The sequence below is a fragment of the Betta splendens genome, chromosome 1, assembly GCF_900634795.4.
Source record: "Betta splendens chromosome 1, fBetSpl5.4, whole genome shotgun sequence".
NCBI classification, from domain to species: domain Eukaryota; kingdom Metazoa; phylum Chordata; class Actinopteri; order Anabantiformes; family Osphronemidae; genus Betta; species Betta splendens.
In genome coordinates this window covers 9,113,313-9,128,021 of record NC_040881.3, presented here as the reverse complement: position 1 = coordinate 9,128,021, position 14,709 = coordinate 9,113,313, and the positions used below count along the sequence as shown (strand labels likewise).

Genomic DNA, 14,709 nt, shown 5'->3' with positions numbered 1-14,709 from the left:
GGTATAGGGCTACTCTGTCTCCGTAATAAACTTGGCTTAATAGTGTGAGATCTGGCTTGGACCATATGATTATATTATTACTATACTTTCTAAAATACTGTGGGGAAATCCACAAATAAAATGTAATACATGCATTTTATGGAGTGCAATGAGTCTAAATGACCTTTACATGGTAGGTCTGGTTTGGCTGTGGGCCAAAGAAATCCTCTGAGACACAAATGGAATGAGAGTGCGAGATAGAGAGAGGAGGGCACATTTATTCCTTTGAAAAGTGAGATCAGTCAACAGGGACTTGTTGGCAAACTTGAGATCCTGGAGACTTTGGGAATTCTCTGACTGGAGATAGAGAAACCACGTCGGCGATCGTAAGGGACCACAAAGCTCTTGTGAGGACAACTTTTGTAACAAGACCGTGGAAACGAGATTATTTTTTAAACTGTGCTTCTGTGATACTGTGAGCTGTTGAAGGCTGTATTATTCATAGTTACTACTTTCATACCATTTGTGTATCTGCTGTAAATAATGAAAACTGAAAAAAGGTAAAATAGGCCTAATATACCAGTAAATGCACTAGATCTTAATATTTTATAATAATATATTTTTTTACTTTAGCGATATATGACAAATTAAAGTATTTCATGTACAGACAGTTCCTTTAGCACAGATCAGTTTCTTATACCGTAAATAGTTCTGGCAGTTTCAATAAAACAAACACAACACATGAATTAAGCTGTAAGATGTGAGGCAAATGAGTCACAAAGACGTGGGTGCAGCAATGGTATCATGCAATGACAATATTAAAATGAAAAGATGCAAAGATGGTGGTAAAAATGGGTTGATGGAGAGAGACTAAAAGAGAGAGAGAGAAATTTATGCCAAGCCAAGATGATTCCAGTAACACTGAAGGTGAAACTTCATGGGCATATTGTTTCTCATCAGTTGCAACTGTAGGACTAGGAAGTTTAGTTTTGCTTTCTTAGCAAGTACGTGTAGCATTTTAATTGTCAGGCACACGAATGTGGAATTGACTTTGTTTGCTCTAGCATCAAGTTTGACACTCCCTTTCCTTCTCTCTCTTTTTCAGCGGGGAGGGGGGGGGGACTGGAGTTGTTGGGTTCATGGCAGGGCTCTCACCTGGTCTCACTCCTGCCAGCACAGGCAGCGGGTGGTGTGTGAACGCCATGCGGGGGGACCTCGTCTGGCAAGCCAGGGTGTTGAAATCAAACTTCCCCGGCTTCTTAAGTGAACCAGGCGAGGACAGTCCTGGCAAAAAAAATGGGATCAACAAAAAAAAGTGGAGGGAAGAGGGAGGAAAAGAGAGAGGTGGTTTTAATCAACAAAATGTAGCTTATTCAATTGGCTACGCTAAAAAAAAATGTTTGATTCTTCTTATTAGGGGACTTCAGCAATAATGAGTTCTGAGAACGTCTCGTTTGCTTAGTGGTTGCCGGCTGTGCATTGTTCCTTGATTTTCTGGCTTCTTGCCGTTCACTCCTGACAGTTTCATTGAGTCAGAGGATTCTGCCACTAATGCAATCAGAAAGCGCGACGACGTCAGCAAGCGTCGAGGAATCTGGACCTTTATTCCTGGGGTTTGCTACCTCTAGGATGCACTAGCTCATGAAGATGGATACTGTAATATTCTCAGCGTCCAGTTTTAGAATCATACTGCATATGGACGGGGCAATATGTCACATCCCAAGAGCATATCTGCAAAGGAAAAAGAGACGCTAGCTAAAGCCAATCTGGTCTTTATTTCAGAGCCAAAGCACATCTGTAACTATAATAAATCCTCTTCTGTGCCACTGTATGTTTTTCTCTCTCATCTCTTTCTCTCTTTTTTTTTAAGGTGCCAACTCCAAGCTTTTCTGTGTACGAGCATGGCCACCATACAGCCACAGCCAGCTCGTTGTGGTCTGGCGAAGCTCGCAGGCTGACTGCACGAGAAGAAGGCTTCATTCAGAAATAGCACACACTGTACAGTATGGACACGGCAGCTGCTGAGTGCGAAAGACAAGCAGACGGACAGCGAGGGGAGACAGAGGGAGAGAGGGAGAGAGAGAGGTGAGAAGAACGTGGGAGAGATGAAAATATGCGAGGGAGCAAGGGAGCGAGAGAGCAAAGCAGAACCTGTGAAAAATGCAGCAGTGTCTCGTCTTTCGATGCGTTTCTCTGGCGACATGTATGAAATTGGAATGTCAGAAGATGTTAAATATGGTTATTATCTCACGCTCACACACACTTACACACACTTACAGGACGATCCGAAAGCACAAGCACACGTTGGATCACAAAACAAAGACCCTCACCACACTGCCACATTTCACTGATGAACAAGCAATTGTCCTCAGCGAGTGCTTTTTAATCTTCCTAACAAGTGGGTGATGCGACTTTAAAGTCCTGAAACTTTTTTTAGACGCTTGCTTTGCAGTCTATTTCTGTGTCCCGCGTACATCAAACAAAGTATTAAATTCGATTCCTCCTCAGTTCTCCAGCTGGAGACGTGTGAAAGTCTATGGGAGTGTGGGGGCGTGTAAAACCTTCCCTCTCTGTGTGAAAGAGTTAAGTCTCAAGCAGGTGGGAGTGAATACGTGTGAGCCATTTATGTCTTTAGCGGACATATATTTCCCCCACCCCCCCAACTATAGCAGGAGTCTGGGGGCGTATTGTACTGTCAGACAGATTCCAAGCATGAACGCAACCCCAATCCCACCGGTGACACCAACAGTTAGCAGTGATTGCTATGACACTGTCAAACTAGTGGGGGCAAACTGGAAAGGAGAGAAGTCTTAAACAAGGAAAAGCACCTGGAGGGGAGAGCTGGGAAAGATGTGGAAGGAAGCGTAGAAATCAGGACCTTGTAGATTAAACAGTTACAGTTTCAGGGAGGTAGTTTAATGCTATAATTTTGGAAGTATAGAAACCCCAAGTATAGAAATCAGAGCCAGGAAACACAGAAAAGATCAGATGAAAACTGACATCTGTATATATAAGAAGTTATAACACTGTCACTACCACCAAGGGAACGTGAAAGACAATATTTTCAGTACTTCACAGACTGTGTTATGGTCTGATCTGCTTTGTGTGTGTATTTGCCACAACTGCAAGGTTTCCTTTCCTGGCAAGCCTTAGTATTTTACTGGCATCCAATCAAGCGCTCTCATGATGACCCTTCTGTCTCTTTGCACTAACAGGCCTGCCACCAGATGCGCCTCTGAACGTGCGCATACAACACACACACACACACACACACACACACACACACACACACACACACACACACACACACACACACACACACACACACACACACACACACACACACACACACACACACACACACACACACACACGGAAAAGACAGGAGAACAACTGAAGAAAAGTCAGGGAATTGTCCTCTAGTCATTTAACTGTATATTTAGAGTAAAAATAAGTCTACATAACTCAGCTAAAAGCGCCCCCACCCCCATGGTCCTCTGGTGTCTCTGGAAAAAATTCCCAATCATTTGGAACTAATTTCAAATCATGGTTGTTTCGTTTGCCTCCACTAACCTCCCCCACCTCTCTCCCAGCCCCTGAGGAGCAGATGTCTCAGGCATCCTCGCGGATCCCAAGGCTACACACACACAGAAACACCATCTGGGACCAAGCTTCAGCTGTGCATGTGTGTGAACTGTGTGCAGAAATCTATCGCGTGTGTATTTGAGTGCAACCACCTTTCTGTGATTTATATGTATGAATGCATCTTCATGCATCTGTGCGTGTTGCTGGATGTGTGTGTTCTGTTGGCTATGGAGGAAGTTGGGGACTAGTTGGTGCACTGGACAGAAGGTAAGGCGTACCTGCATGTGTGCATGTGTTTTCTATTATTTAGAACCCCCATGGTTTGCTCTGGTGTGTGTGTGTGTGTGTGTGGGTGTGTGTGTATACACTTGCTTGTTTACATACCCCCCACCTGGACAGAAATTCCCAGATGAGCCTGTGGCAGGTGGGATCCTTTGGACAATCGGATGCACTCCACCACCAAAATAAACCATTATCTGCTTGTTCCATCACTGCTTTTTTATATTCAATATTCTTTCATTTTGGTCTTCGTTTATCTTCACAATGTTCAGCACTGTAATATTTAAAGTTTAAAATAAAAAGGTGTTTGATTCCTTAATTTTTACTTTGTAACCTAATTGAATAAAGGGTCCAGATTTGCACACAGTAGCTATTATATTCCTCCTTTTGCCAAATTCATGGGGTGAACAGGGCTGTGTACTTTGCTTTGGAGAATAAGAGCACAACGCAGAGAAGATGGGAAAGCAAGCAATTACTGACAGAAGGAGGGGAAAAACATGGGAGGTGAGGCTCTGGAGCGCTAAGGTATGCACCAGCCTCTGTTGTGGCTGCGATGAGCAGCCTCTTAATTACATTTACAGCTAAGTCGAGCAGGAGAGCAGCCGCTCAGGCTCAGGTGAGAGGAGACTGGGGAAAAGCCTAACCAGGACTTTTGGCTCTTTTAGTTCAAGTTATTTCCTCCCGTCTTCCATGTATCTCTCATCTCCCATCCCACCTCCCTCTTTCCCATCCATGCGCCTCTCCTCCTGCTTTCCACCGACGTGTTCTCTCCCTCCCCAGGGTCCTTCCTGCTGTACACGTTTTCAATTAGACAGAAGGGAGACAGGGATAGGATGGAGGGTTGAAAGGAGAGATAGAGAGCAGGAGGAAGGGCTTACACCTCTGATCCACAGGCGGTAAGCGTCTTAATGAGGGATTTGAAGCAAGAAAAAGATGGAGCAGCAGAGAGTTGGAGGCAAGGCGGGCACCTGAACACCTGCAGGGGCGGGGAGCATGATAAGCATGTGTGTTTAAACGTGTGAATGTCTGCATGTGAAGGGGGTTGCAGGCGTGTGAATCACTGTGCGCGCGTGTTGGCGTCTGTGTCCACGTGATTGTGAACGGCGAGGGGTATCTGTATGTGAATGAGTCACTGTGCATGTGAGGCACGACGAGCGCCACAGTGCCGGCTGGTGTTGTCACTGTTAGCCTGGTGACATCTGTCAGTTCAAGAGCTGCTGGGAGGACTGACAGGACTTCAAAGAGACAAAGCCAGGGATCTCGGGAGCGCTTCCTGAAGCTCCATGTTTTACACAGAAAGTGAAGTCTGATTTGGAAATACGAGTATTGCACATCACAGGAATTTCCAGCTATGAACACATGAAACTATGATCTGTAGCAACAAAGTTAATACATAGGTTTAGTTGCATTTTACATATTGTGTCTTCGTCTTTACCACAGTCATTCATACAACTCAAACAAACACACGTATTGTACGATATATATAATATGTACATGTACAGTACACATTATATGTATGTATAAACACATACACAAATGACTGAGCTACATAAACTCTGATATATAAGATGAATAAATATGAGTGTAATCAATGTTGTTCTAACCATGGTAAGGAAACTGCACGCCATCGTTTTCATGTTTTATCTTCCTCTCCTGCACACTCGCCAAATGGTGCTGCACTGAAAGTGAAGAAGGGTATTGTTAACAATGAGACAGGGAAAGAGTGAGAGATACAGAAATAGAGAGAGAGAGAGAGAGAGAGAGAGAGAGAGAGAGAGAGAGAGAAATAGGGGTTAAGGGGAGAGTTAAGAGTGATCATTTTCGTATAAGTGAGGTAGTGAATTGCAGTCGACACATCAGGTAAAATGGATGTGTGAGGTGAGGATGAGGAAAAATCAAGCTTTAAGATTTGGAAGTGGGATACAAATTTAGCAAATACAGTAAGAGGATTTCTTTTGGAGTTGCTGGGTTGTTGCAGAGATGAGACAAAATAAAGGGTGCAATGTCCAAAGCTGAATCAAACGGGTCGTGGTTCCTGCCAAAACAATGGAGACACCAACATAAAGCCATATAACAGGCTGCTATAAGCCTTTCATTTCATCCTTTATTCATGTTGGCATTTTTAATTCTAATGTCTGGAGCTATTCGCAGGAGAGTGTTTAACACTATTTAACCATGATGAATAAATTTTTTCAGGGTTATAATGATGGTGCTGGAAAAAAAAACTGCCTTTTCAACATATACAAAAAACACATTTTCTGAGTAACAAAGGGAGAGAACCTACCGCTCTATAAAATCGCCTCACTACAAGCTGACTGGATTCTTTCATGGCTCATCATTTATGCAATTCTCTTTTATTTTGGCAGGTACACTTGAGGTGAATCTGAGAAAAATGTGACCTTAAACATTTTTTAATCTGAAGTCTACATATACTTAGGTGCTTAACTGCATAGCAGGATGCTATATGTATGTATTATATTAAACACCGTGGCAAATATATCCTGGCTATTCATGGTCAAAGGCCTCAGGGCAAGTGAATGGCATGTGAGTCGGAGTGTTCAGGCCCGTGTACGCCACCAGAGTGAAGAGAAGAAACAGAGTCAGATGGAGGCATTAGTCTGGAGTTGAGTGGTGGTGGTAGGGTGGGGGGTCAGGCAGGGGTGAGAGTAAGTTTTATGATGCTTGTTTAATGGGTCAGAGGTGCTAGTAGGGGTTGGTAGGTACCTGCATCCATGTCATTGGGCCACGCACTGGACTGGGAGGAGCTGGCAGCAGGTGAGCGTCCAGGGTAGAAAACATCATCTGTGGGGCTCTCCATCTCACTGTCATCTATTGACTTCCTCTTGGTGGAGCTGAGGGCACGGGTGAGGATGTTCGGAGAGCAGAGGTAAGGTAGGGGAAGAAGGAGAGGAAAGGGGAAACTTTAAATCAAAATAATACTAACGTAGTTTTGCATGTATAAAGCAATACAACTATTGTCTCAGAGTAGAACAGACCAAAAATATCTGAAAAAGCAGGAAACGGAAAGAAAAGTTCGAAAGAAGAGATAACCACAAGTTACAACTCTATCTCTTTGTGTGTGTCTGTGTAGGTTTTTGTGCATGTGTCTAATTAGTTTGAGTCTTTGTAGGTGTTTATAACTACCTCCGTGGAAGGTTTGCGTACAACTCCACCTCAGACCTAAAGTAACAGCAGACAACAGAGGCAAGAGGAGAGAAAGACGTGAAAAAAGAAGCAGCAGAAGGGGACACATTTATAAGGAGAATGTCTAACAAGAGAGAGACATAGATAGGATGTGATAGGAAGCAGTATATACATAGTAGTATTGACACATATTACTCCACACAGTATTTTTGATTTTTAAATCAAGTTTCCAACTCTGCAGAAGCGCTTGCAAGCATGTCTCCAACCGATCTCAAATGTGTGCTGTGCAACCTGCTCTACAGCCGGAGCTAAAGTAGTCACGGGTCAGGTGCACAATCACTGCGTGTCTGGCTGTGTACCTGGTAGAAGGAGGGGAGGTGAGGGTGCGTCGCCCCAGAGCCACCTGGTTGATGTTGTAGTAGCTGGGGCTGCTGTCCAGGTCAGCCAGTGAGAAGTTAGGACCTGATGCTGTGGCTACAGGAGCTGACAGGGACAGAAATACAAATGTGAAACAAAGACAAAACAAGAACGGTAATATTCTCATGGTTTTAAATGTAGTCTTCCAGTTGTCTTATGTTTAAAACTATACTGTCTTTTCCTCCCGCTGTACTTACTCTGTGAGACCCTGACCAGCTCTGTCACGTTCCACACCCCTGAGGTGACGAAGCAGTCCTGGAAACTCAGGTGCCCTGTACAGAAAAAAAGAAATGATCAGCACGAAGACTAAAAATAGGACAAAATCCCGCTACATCAAGTCCAGTAAAAAAAGAATTGATAACAACCCTGAAAAACCACTTCCCTTGAGACAACAACCATCTGCAACATTTGTGGAGCAACATTTCTGTGAATGTGTTTGCTAATTGGATGCATTATAGGAATATGTTAAGACTGGTAAGAATGTGAGAATCCATTCATTAGACATGAACACATGTACTTACCATTGGGCGGTGGTTTGATGTCTGTGTCTCCCTGTTGGCTGGAGCTGTCTGATTGTCCGGATTCTGTAAAGAAGGACGAGAGAGGAGAAAAAGTAGAGAGAGGAAACGGTTAAAATCTACAGTAGTCTGTGCTAAAAGGAATGAAAACCATACTGGTAATTGTACAACGTCTCCATGAATCATAGTTATGCATGTGCACGCTGCCAAGACTGTGATATTTGAGGTGCGAGAGGGAATAAGAGGGACTTGCAGTATGTGCTGGGGTATGGTATACATCTTGTTAGAGCATTTGTGTGTGTGAATTCACACATTTTTGTGTGACATTCACGTATCCAAGACTGTTCTCTTCCTTCTCCCTGCATCCCTCTTGACTTAAGGTGCAATGATTTACAGTGTGTTGCTATGCAATTTAGTATCTAACCACGCAATCATATCCCTCATCCTAATCCTGTTTAATACCTTCTTGCTGGTAGGGATTTAGTCTGCGTAAACAGAGCACCTTTCACACACACACACACACACACACACACACACACACACACACACACACACACACACACACACACACACACACACACACACACACACACACACACACACACAAGTATGTACCCCTCTTTCTCCACTGGTTCCTATTGCTAATTTTTGTGGCTTTAATACACGTTGTAATCCTTACATGCACGTGCATTCCTACTGTACACATGTACACTGGGAAAATGCTGGATGTTCATATTTGAGGTAGAGAATGTTAAAGTTGAGGCAAGACTTTCCCCAATTGGAACAAGTAACACAAGAACACAAACGCGCACGTATCCACTTGGGCCCAAACGCGCACCTGTTTAGACTAGTCTGCGAAACCACTTGGGCTTCAGTCACCAGCAGACACAAACATGCCAAGTCTTGGCTCCACCAGCCACAGACAGGCAGGAAGATGGTTGCAAAATGAGGTTTAAATGGTGAATTTCAGTCCAGAGAGTAAAAAAAACAGTTCCTGGTTCATGCAAACTGTACATGCTTACAGATGCTCAGCACAGACGAGGATATTATCAGAGTCTGGGAACATGTGTTTGAGTTTGTGAATGAGACGGAGCTTGCTTTCTGGTGGCAGAAGCCACCGGCCGTCCATTCAGACTGCAGGTTGTAGCGAGCTAGCTAAAAAAGGTGTTTATCTGCAGGCTGTAGGTGATAACAGAGCGCACGGACTCCTGCCAGCAGCACTTGCCTTGCAGCCACACTAAGCCACAGATTACTGAGCAGAAACAATAACAGACCTGTCTCGCTGCCTATGAAGCACCGCTTATCCACAGAGAGAGGAGTGAGACCGACAAGACGGAGAACGCAAGAAATAAAGAGAGCCGAAATAAAAGAGGGCTTCTTTTTTCCCCTCTCTTCACATACCGAATCTCTCACTCTTCTGTCTCTCGCTGGCTGGGTGCAATCCTGGCAGCCATCTTAGAGCTTGGCAGCCATCTTAGCACTGGCGGTAGTGCCACATTCCAGCTAACTGACGGCACTCACTCCAAACATACGAGTCTGTGCCCCTGCCACGCAGGCATGCACACTTAGAGTAAACATATATGATGGCCAATGAAAGCTGTTGGGAAAACAACCTGACTCCCCTGAACCTTTTAGTGTGATGTAGTATTTCGCTACAGGGCTCTACCATATTGTAAACACTCCTTCCCACACCGTACATGCACTGGTGAGATATCGACCCACCTTGCAGTATGTGCGATATGACTGAGATATGTCGTTACGTTTGAGTTGCGGAGTATAATTTACTGCCACAAACCCACACAGGACAACGGACTGTACTACTGTGGACACAAGAATGAGGTGACACTTCTGCATCAATGCTGCACTGATGCTGAAGCGTTTGGTATTGGCATCAACTGAATTCTGCATGTACGTGAACCTATCACGCTTTGAAAAATCCTAACGGTTTCTCGAGCTGCCGACTGGTATCCTGACATGACCCCAGCGTGTTCTGTGGTTGCTGAACGTCCAAAGATCAAGAGTGAAACACAACAGTCCTTACAGATAACACGCGGCCCGATAGCTGTCCTCAACTTCACCCTAAGCTGTCCACCGGCAGAACCACGTAATCCACGTACACAAGAATAAGCGTTAGTTGACAGCGGATTCCGAACGTTGCATGTTTTTCTTTTTAATTACAAGACCAAACGTTCAGTGCTATCTACAGAGAAAGAGTTCATTCAGCTCTTGGAGGAAAAAAAAAGCAGACAGGGAAACGGTACAACACGATGACCTAACTAGATAGTGATCCTTTCAACAGTCCTGGCTCTAGTTTCTGAGCTCCAACTCCTGGGCTAACTGACACCATACTTACAACACAGCCCTGCATTGCTCAGTGGAAATCTGTGCCACCGTCGAGTTCAACAGTGCATCATAGAGCTGCACGGAGAAGTGAGGATAGAGGGAGGTAAGACAGAGGAGGTCTGGTTGTCGGTTATCACTGCTCTGCCAGCTGTAGCCTACAACAGCAGCCCCCCCTTCCTCAGCCTCCTAGCCACACATCCAGCCCCTTATCTTCCCACCGCAGTCCCCCAAAGCCCTCCCTTCGGCAACCCCAATCATAGTCCTGCAGCCTCCCCGGATGCCCCTCCACCTCCACCACCAGGAAACCTTTTGGCCTAGTCTGCAACCCCTCGAATCATTGAATTAGAAAAGTCCACCCAGATAAAGACAACGGGACCTGATCATTTACACATCACGAAAGATCTTTACATGAAGAGATTTTATCAACGGACTGCATGCATAATGTGCACCTGTCTCACCTGTTCTCAACCATCTTAAGCACCTTGTCTAACCTGGCATTGGCACTGTACTGACAAAACTGACAAATGGGCAATTGGTTAAAGTTTCCTCTAACTTGGCTGAAATTATTATTGAGTTTAGATTTAAACATATTCACAATTTGGCCTATTTATTTAGCCAATTTAAAGCTAGCCTGAAATCTGCAATCCTTTTCAGAAATTTCCAGGGCAAATAAACCCAACAACAATGCAAAGTCCATCGGCTGTGGATCAGCTTTTGACTTAGAAACCTCTTGGATTGAGCTGTTCACCGACTGGTAACAAGGTTCAGACAGAGGTGCCAGTCTATTGCTCTTCGTGACCAGAATCAGCCAGTAGAGCAGATCAGAGAACTCGAGCTCCGCTGAGAAGAGCCCAGATTAAAACACAGAAAAACTGTGTAAGTGTATGAGGTGATACGGCAAGAAGTAAAAGTCAAGGTCAAAGCTTGCAGAAGCGACAAGTAGTATCAGCAGTGGCTCACAGCTGTTACAAAGATTCTTAAGCAGTGAATCTGGGCAGTGTAGGCAGACACAGCCCTCACAACAATATTCAAACCAACAAATGAGCTAATGCCCTCTGTAACCGTCAAACCAGCGTGTGTCCATATGTGCACACAAGCATGTGTCTAACTACTGTACATGTATGTGCACAGACAGTTGTCTCACACAAACTCCCCTCCTTGTTGGAACAAATGTCAATAACCCCCTCTCCACTCCACTCCTCCCCACAACACAGGATAACGCAGTACAGCCTCCCAATTGGGTTTCGCTTAAGAGGTTTATCGGTATGTTGCTAAACATTCTGACCTTTTTTTAATCCTTAATGCGCTTAAAATGTTCCAAACCCTCCTAATCCCCCCGGCTATCCCACACAGATGTTCACTCAGCTCTTTTATTGGATGTTATTTTTTTCTTTTTATTTATATATATATATTTGTTTTTTTATTATTTAAGTCTGTGTCATGAGGGTATATTTTAGTTTCAGATTCAAGTTATTACCACTGCTGCTCTTTAATGTATGTGTGTAGTAAGACTTTAGTTGTAAAAGAGTGAACTAGATCCTCGTGGACCTTCGTAAACCGAACGTGTGAATGTGACTTTTGTGAGATTTTCTTTTTTAAGTTACTAATTGGAAAATGAACATTTCAATAATAAAAATAATTTTAAAAATGTGCAAAAAAACTGACACTATATTTACACCATACATTTGTGCAAATTAGTGTATGTGCAACATTTTGATCTATATAGAGATACACAAACATACATACATACATATATATGTATATGTATGCATGCATGCCAGTGTGTAATTGTGTTTGTCTCCCTGTATCACTGTGCCAGGCAGTCAGGCTGTGTTGTAAGGTGGCAGAGTAGGGGTGTGTGTGTGTGTGTGTGTGTGTGTGTGTGTGTGTGTGTGTGTGTGTGTGTGTGTGTGTGTGTGTGTGGAGCAGGTGTGCCTGGCTGCCCTGCGCAGCTTGCTGCCCATCTGTGCTCCCGTCTGTGTGCCGCCTGCGCCCACGCTCTGCCAACAGCACCACGCCATGGCAAGAAGACCCAGGAGAGAAGGATGCTGAGAGACAAGGGGAGGGTTGGAAAGTAAGAGAGAGAGATGGGAGGAAGGAGATGAGAGGGGTTAGGGGGAAGGACAGAGGGAGGAGCAGAGAGAGGGGGATTACAAGGCTGGGAGCAGGAAGGGTAGAAAAGGAAGCAAAAGAAATTGGGAGGTGGCGATGGGTCTAAAGACTATACATGAACTCTCAGGGAATGGGTGGAGTGCTTGATAGTGAGGGAGGGTGCCGAGTGTACTGTAGGTTGTGGGCTGGCTGGATGCCCATAGACTCCCCACCCGTCCCACCTCACCCTACATCGCCTTCACTCCTTCCTGTTGTTCCTTCCTCTCTAAATTCATCTTACCCTCACGCCACCGTCACCTCTTGGCTCCATCGGTGCAAATTATTGTGAACCTGTTCTACACAATGGTGACTCTCAAAGATGAATGATTCTGCTGTAGACGGCATAGGTAGTACCTCAACACCTAGGCAGACTGTATTAACTTACCCACTACAACATGTTTAATATTTACTGTAGATTTGCAATTAATCCCTAAGTCCTGGATCACCAGGGCTCTGGAAGCAAGAAACTTAGACAGACACAAGGAACACAGCTTGATCCCCACAAACAGTGTGACTCACAAAAGCACGGAAACACGCAAAGACACAGCAAAAGTTCTGACAGGTACCGCACAAATTTACATTTTTTATTAATATTGAAATGCTGGGAATAATTTGAATTTTATTGTAAAGGACTCCAAAGGAGGATCAAATATTCTTAATTTCCAATCTGGAAAGTGGAGTTTAGTTAGAGAAAGACCAAATCAATTTAAATTAATGTGATAAAGTAAACCAACATTTTTAACCTTTAAGGGGGAATCCTGGCACTAAATCACACCATACACTCACAGGACTCAGGTCCGCTGCTGCAGTGCTGTCAACCTATTTACAGTATGTGTGGGAAAATTTGCTTTATAATGCATAATCACACAAATAGATGTAAATACACTAAAAGAAGATTTAAAAAATGTATGTGCCTATGAGAATAAATATGTATAATGTATTTAATGTATGCAGCTTGTACAAGCAGTTTGCATTGTTTCATGTCTAAGCTGCTTCATTCTCAGACGTCTGAGCGTGTGTGGCTGAGACTGGGGGCCCCCAGCACGGTTCATGACCCAGCCTAACAGAGTGTGAACATCCTCCTGCCGAGCTGATATTGATATAACTGTCTTGTAAGTGGTGTTGACACCAGCATTATTACCCTGTCAACCTCCATTTCTACTCAGCTTAAAGGAGTCAACCGGGGTGGGAGCCCAAGCGTGTTAAGGACCAGTGTCTCTGTATAACCTCGCTCAAGCCCAAATAAATACAGCTGCACAAAGGCCGGAAAGGGAAAGAGGGGAACACGGGGGGAGGGGGGAGGAAGGATGAAGGATGAAGGGGGTGGGCAGTAGGGGTACACTTACGCTTGCTACCCTGCAGCTTCAACAAAATACAAACACCACACGCAAGTGGGGGGGGGGGGCTGCAGTGGGGGTTATGACCAGCAGGTGGCGTTTTCCTGGCACGCGGAGAGCATGGTGAAATGCAAATAAAGCAACAAGGCCTTGGGCCAGGCATCGCAGCTAGCTCAGACTTCACTCTCTAGACCGGAGAGAGAAGCAGGCCAGGAACAGAGAGAAAGGGAGACAAAGAGATGAAAAGGGAAAGAGATGCGACATGAATAAAATCAAACTGAAATATGGAGCCGTGAACATTACGGAGATGTGAGTAGGAGCTTATCCCTTCTGCGTTTTGCCCTCGTGATAGGAAGATCCAAAACACGGCGTACACACATCACGTTCAAAGAAAAGTGTTTCAAATCAAAATGCCGTAACATCAGTAGCTGAGCACTTTAACGATAAAGGGAGCACTTAAAAGAGGAGAAAACCTACCAAAAAGTACGGAGACACAAAGACACAAGCAAAGGGAATGTAGATTTGAAGGAGTACAGTTAACCGACAAAAAGAAAAAAAAGGAGTGCTGTGACTGAACGTATACTTGTGGTTGAAGGGAAAGGCAATAAAAGCGCGGGAACTTAGCATAAGGAGAGCAAAGACAAAGAATAAGTGGGGGAGTGCGAGGAAAAGAAGGGGACAGAGGAGCAATATTAAACTGGCACTTGGCATCGTTTGACTTTGAGTATATCTCACTATTACACCGGAGTTCAGATAGAACAGGATTCAGTCGGAAGGAAAGAAAAACGGAACGCTGCACTGAGAGCTGAATATAGAGCTGAAGAGTGAGGGAAGGGCCATGTTAAGACTTGGGTTTCCCCTCCCTCGCCTCGGTCCCCCTTCCTGCGGGCCCACATACACACTGTGGGTCTTTGTGCTGAGTCTGTTACACACACTTCCTGTCTGGAAAGCAGAGG

At 44.5% G+C, this 14,709-nt stretch overlaps 1 protein-coding gene across 16 annotated transcripts in view; it reads right to left on the bottom strand.

The window, feature by feature from the left end:
• The window catches only part of LOC114853094 (nuclear factor 1 X-type-like), a 92,537-nt gene that overhangs the window by 12,418 nt on the left and 65,410 nt on the right, over window positions 1-14,709 (bottom strand). For 6 of the 16 annotated variants that reach the window (XM_029146040.3, XM_029146120.3, XM_029146098.3 and 3 more), the window contains 7 exons: window positions 7,926-7,988; window positions 7,602-7,676; window positions 7,347-7,470; window positions 6,988-7,023; window positions 6,568-6,695; window positions 5,448-5,522; window positions 1,135-1,263 (listed from right to left, as the gene is read on the bottom strand). In XM_029146040.3, coding sequence (XP_029001873.1) covers window positions 1,135-1,263; window positions 5,448-5,522; window positions 6,568-6,695; window positions 6,988-7,023; window positions 7,347-7,470; window positions 7,602-7,676; window positions 7,926-7,988 — 630 coding nt within the window. Of the gene's footprint in view, window positions 1-1,134; window positions 1,264-5,447; window positions 5,523-6,567; window positions 6,696-6,987; window positions 7,024-7,346; window positions 7,471-7,601; window positions 7,677-7,925; window positions 7,989-10,275; window positions 12,314-14,709 lie in introns of those variants that run through there. The other 10 variants (XM_029146082.3, XM_029146129.3, XM_041070950.2 and 7 more) reach the window with 8 other exon arrangements.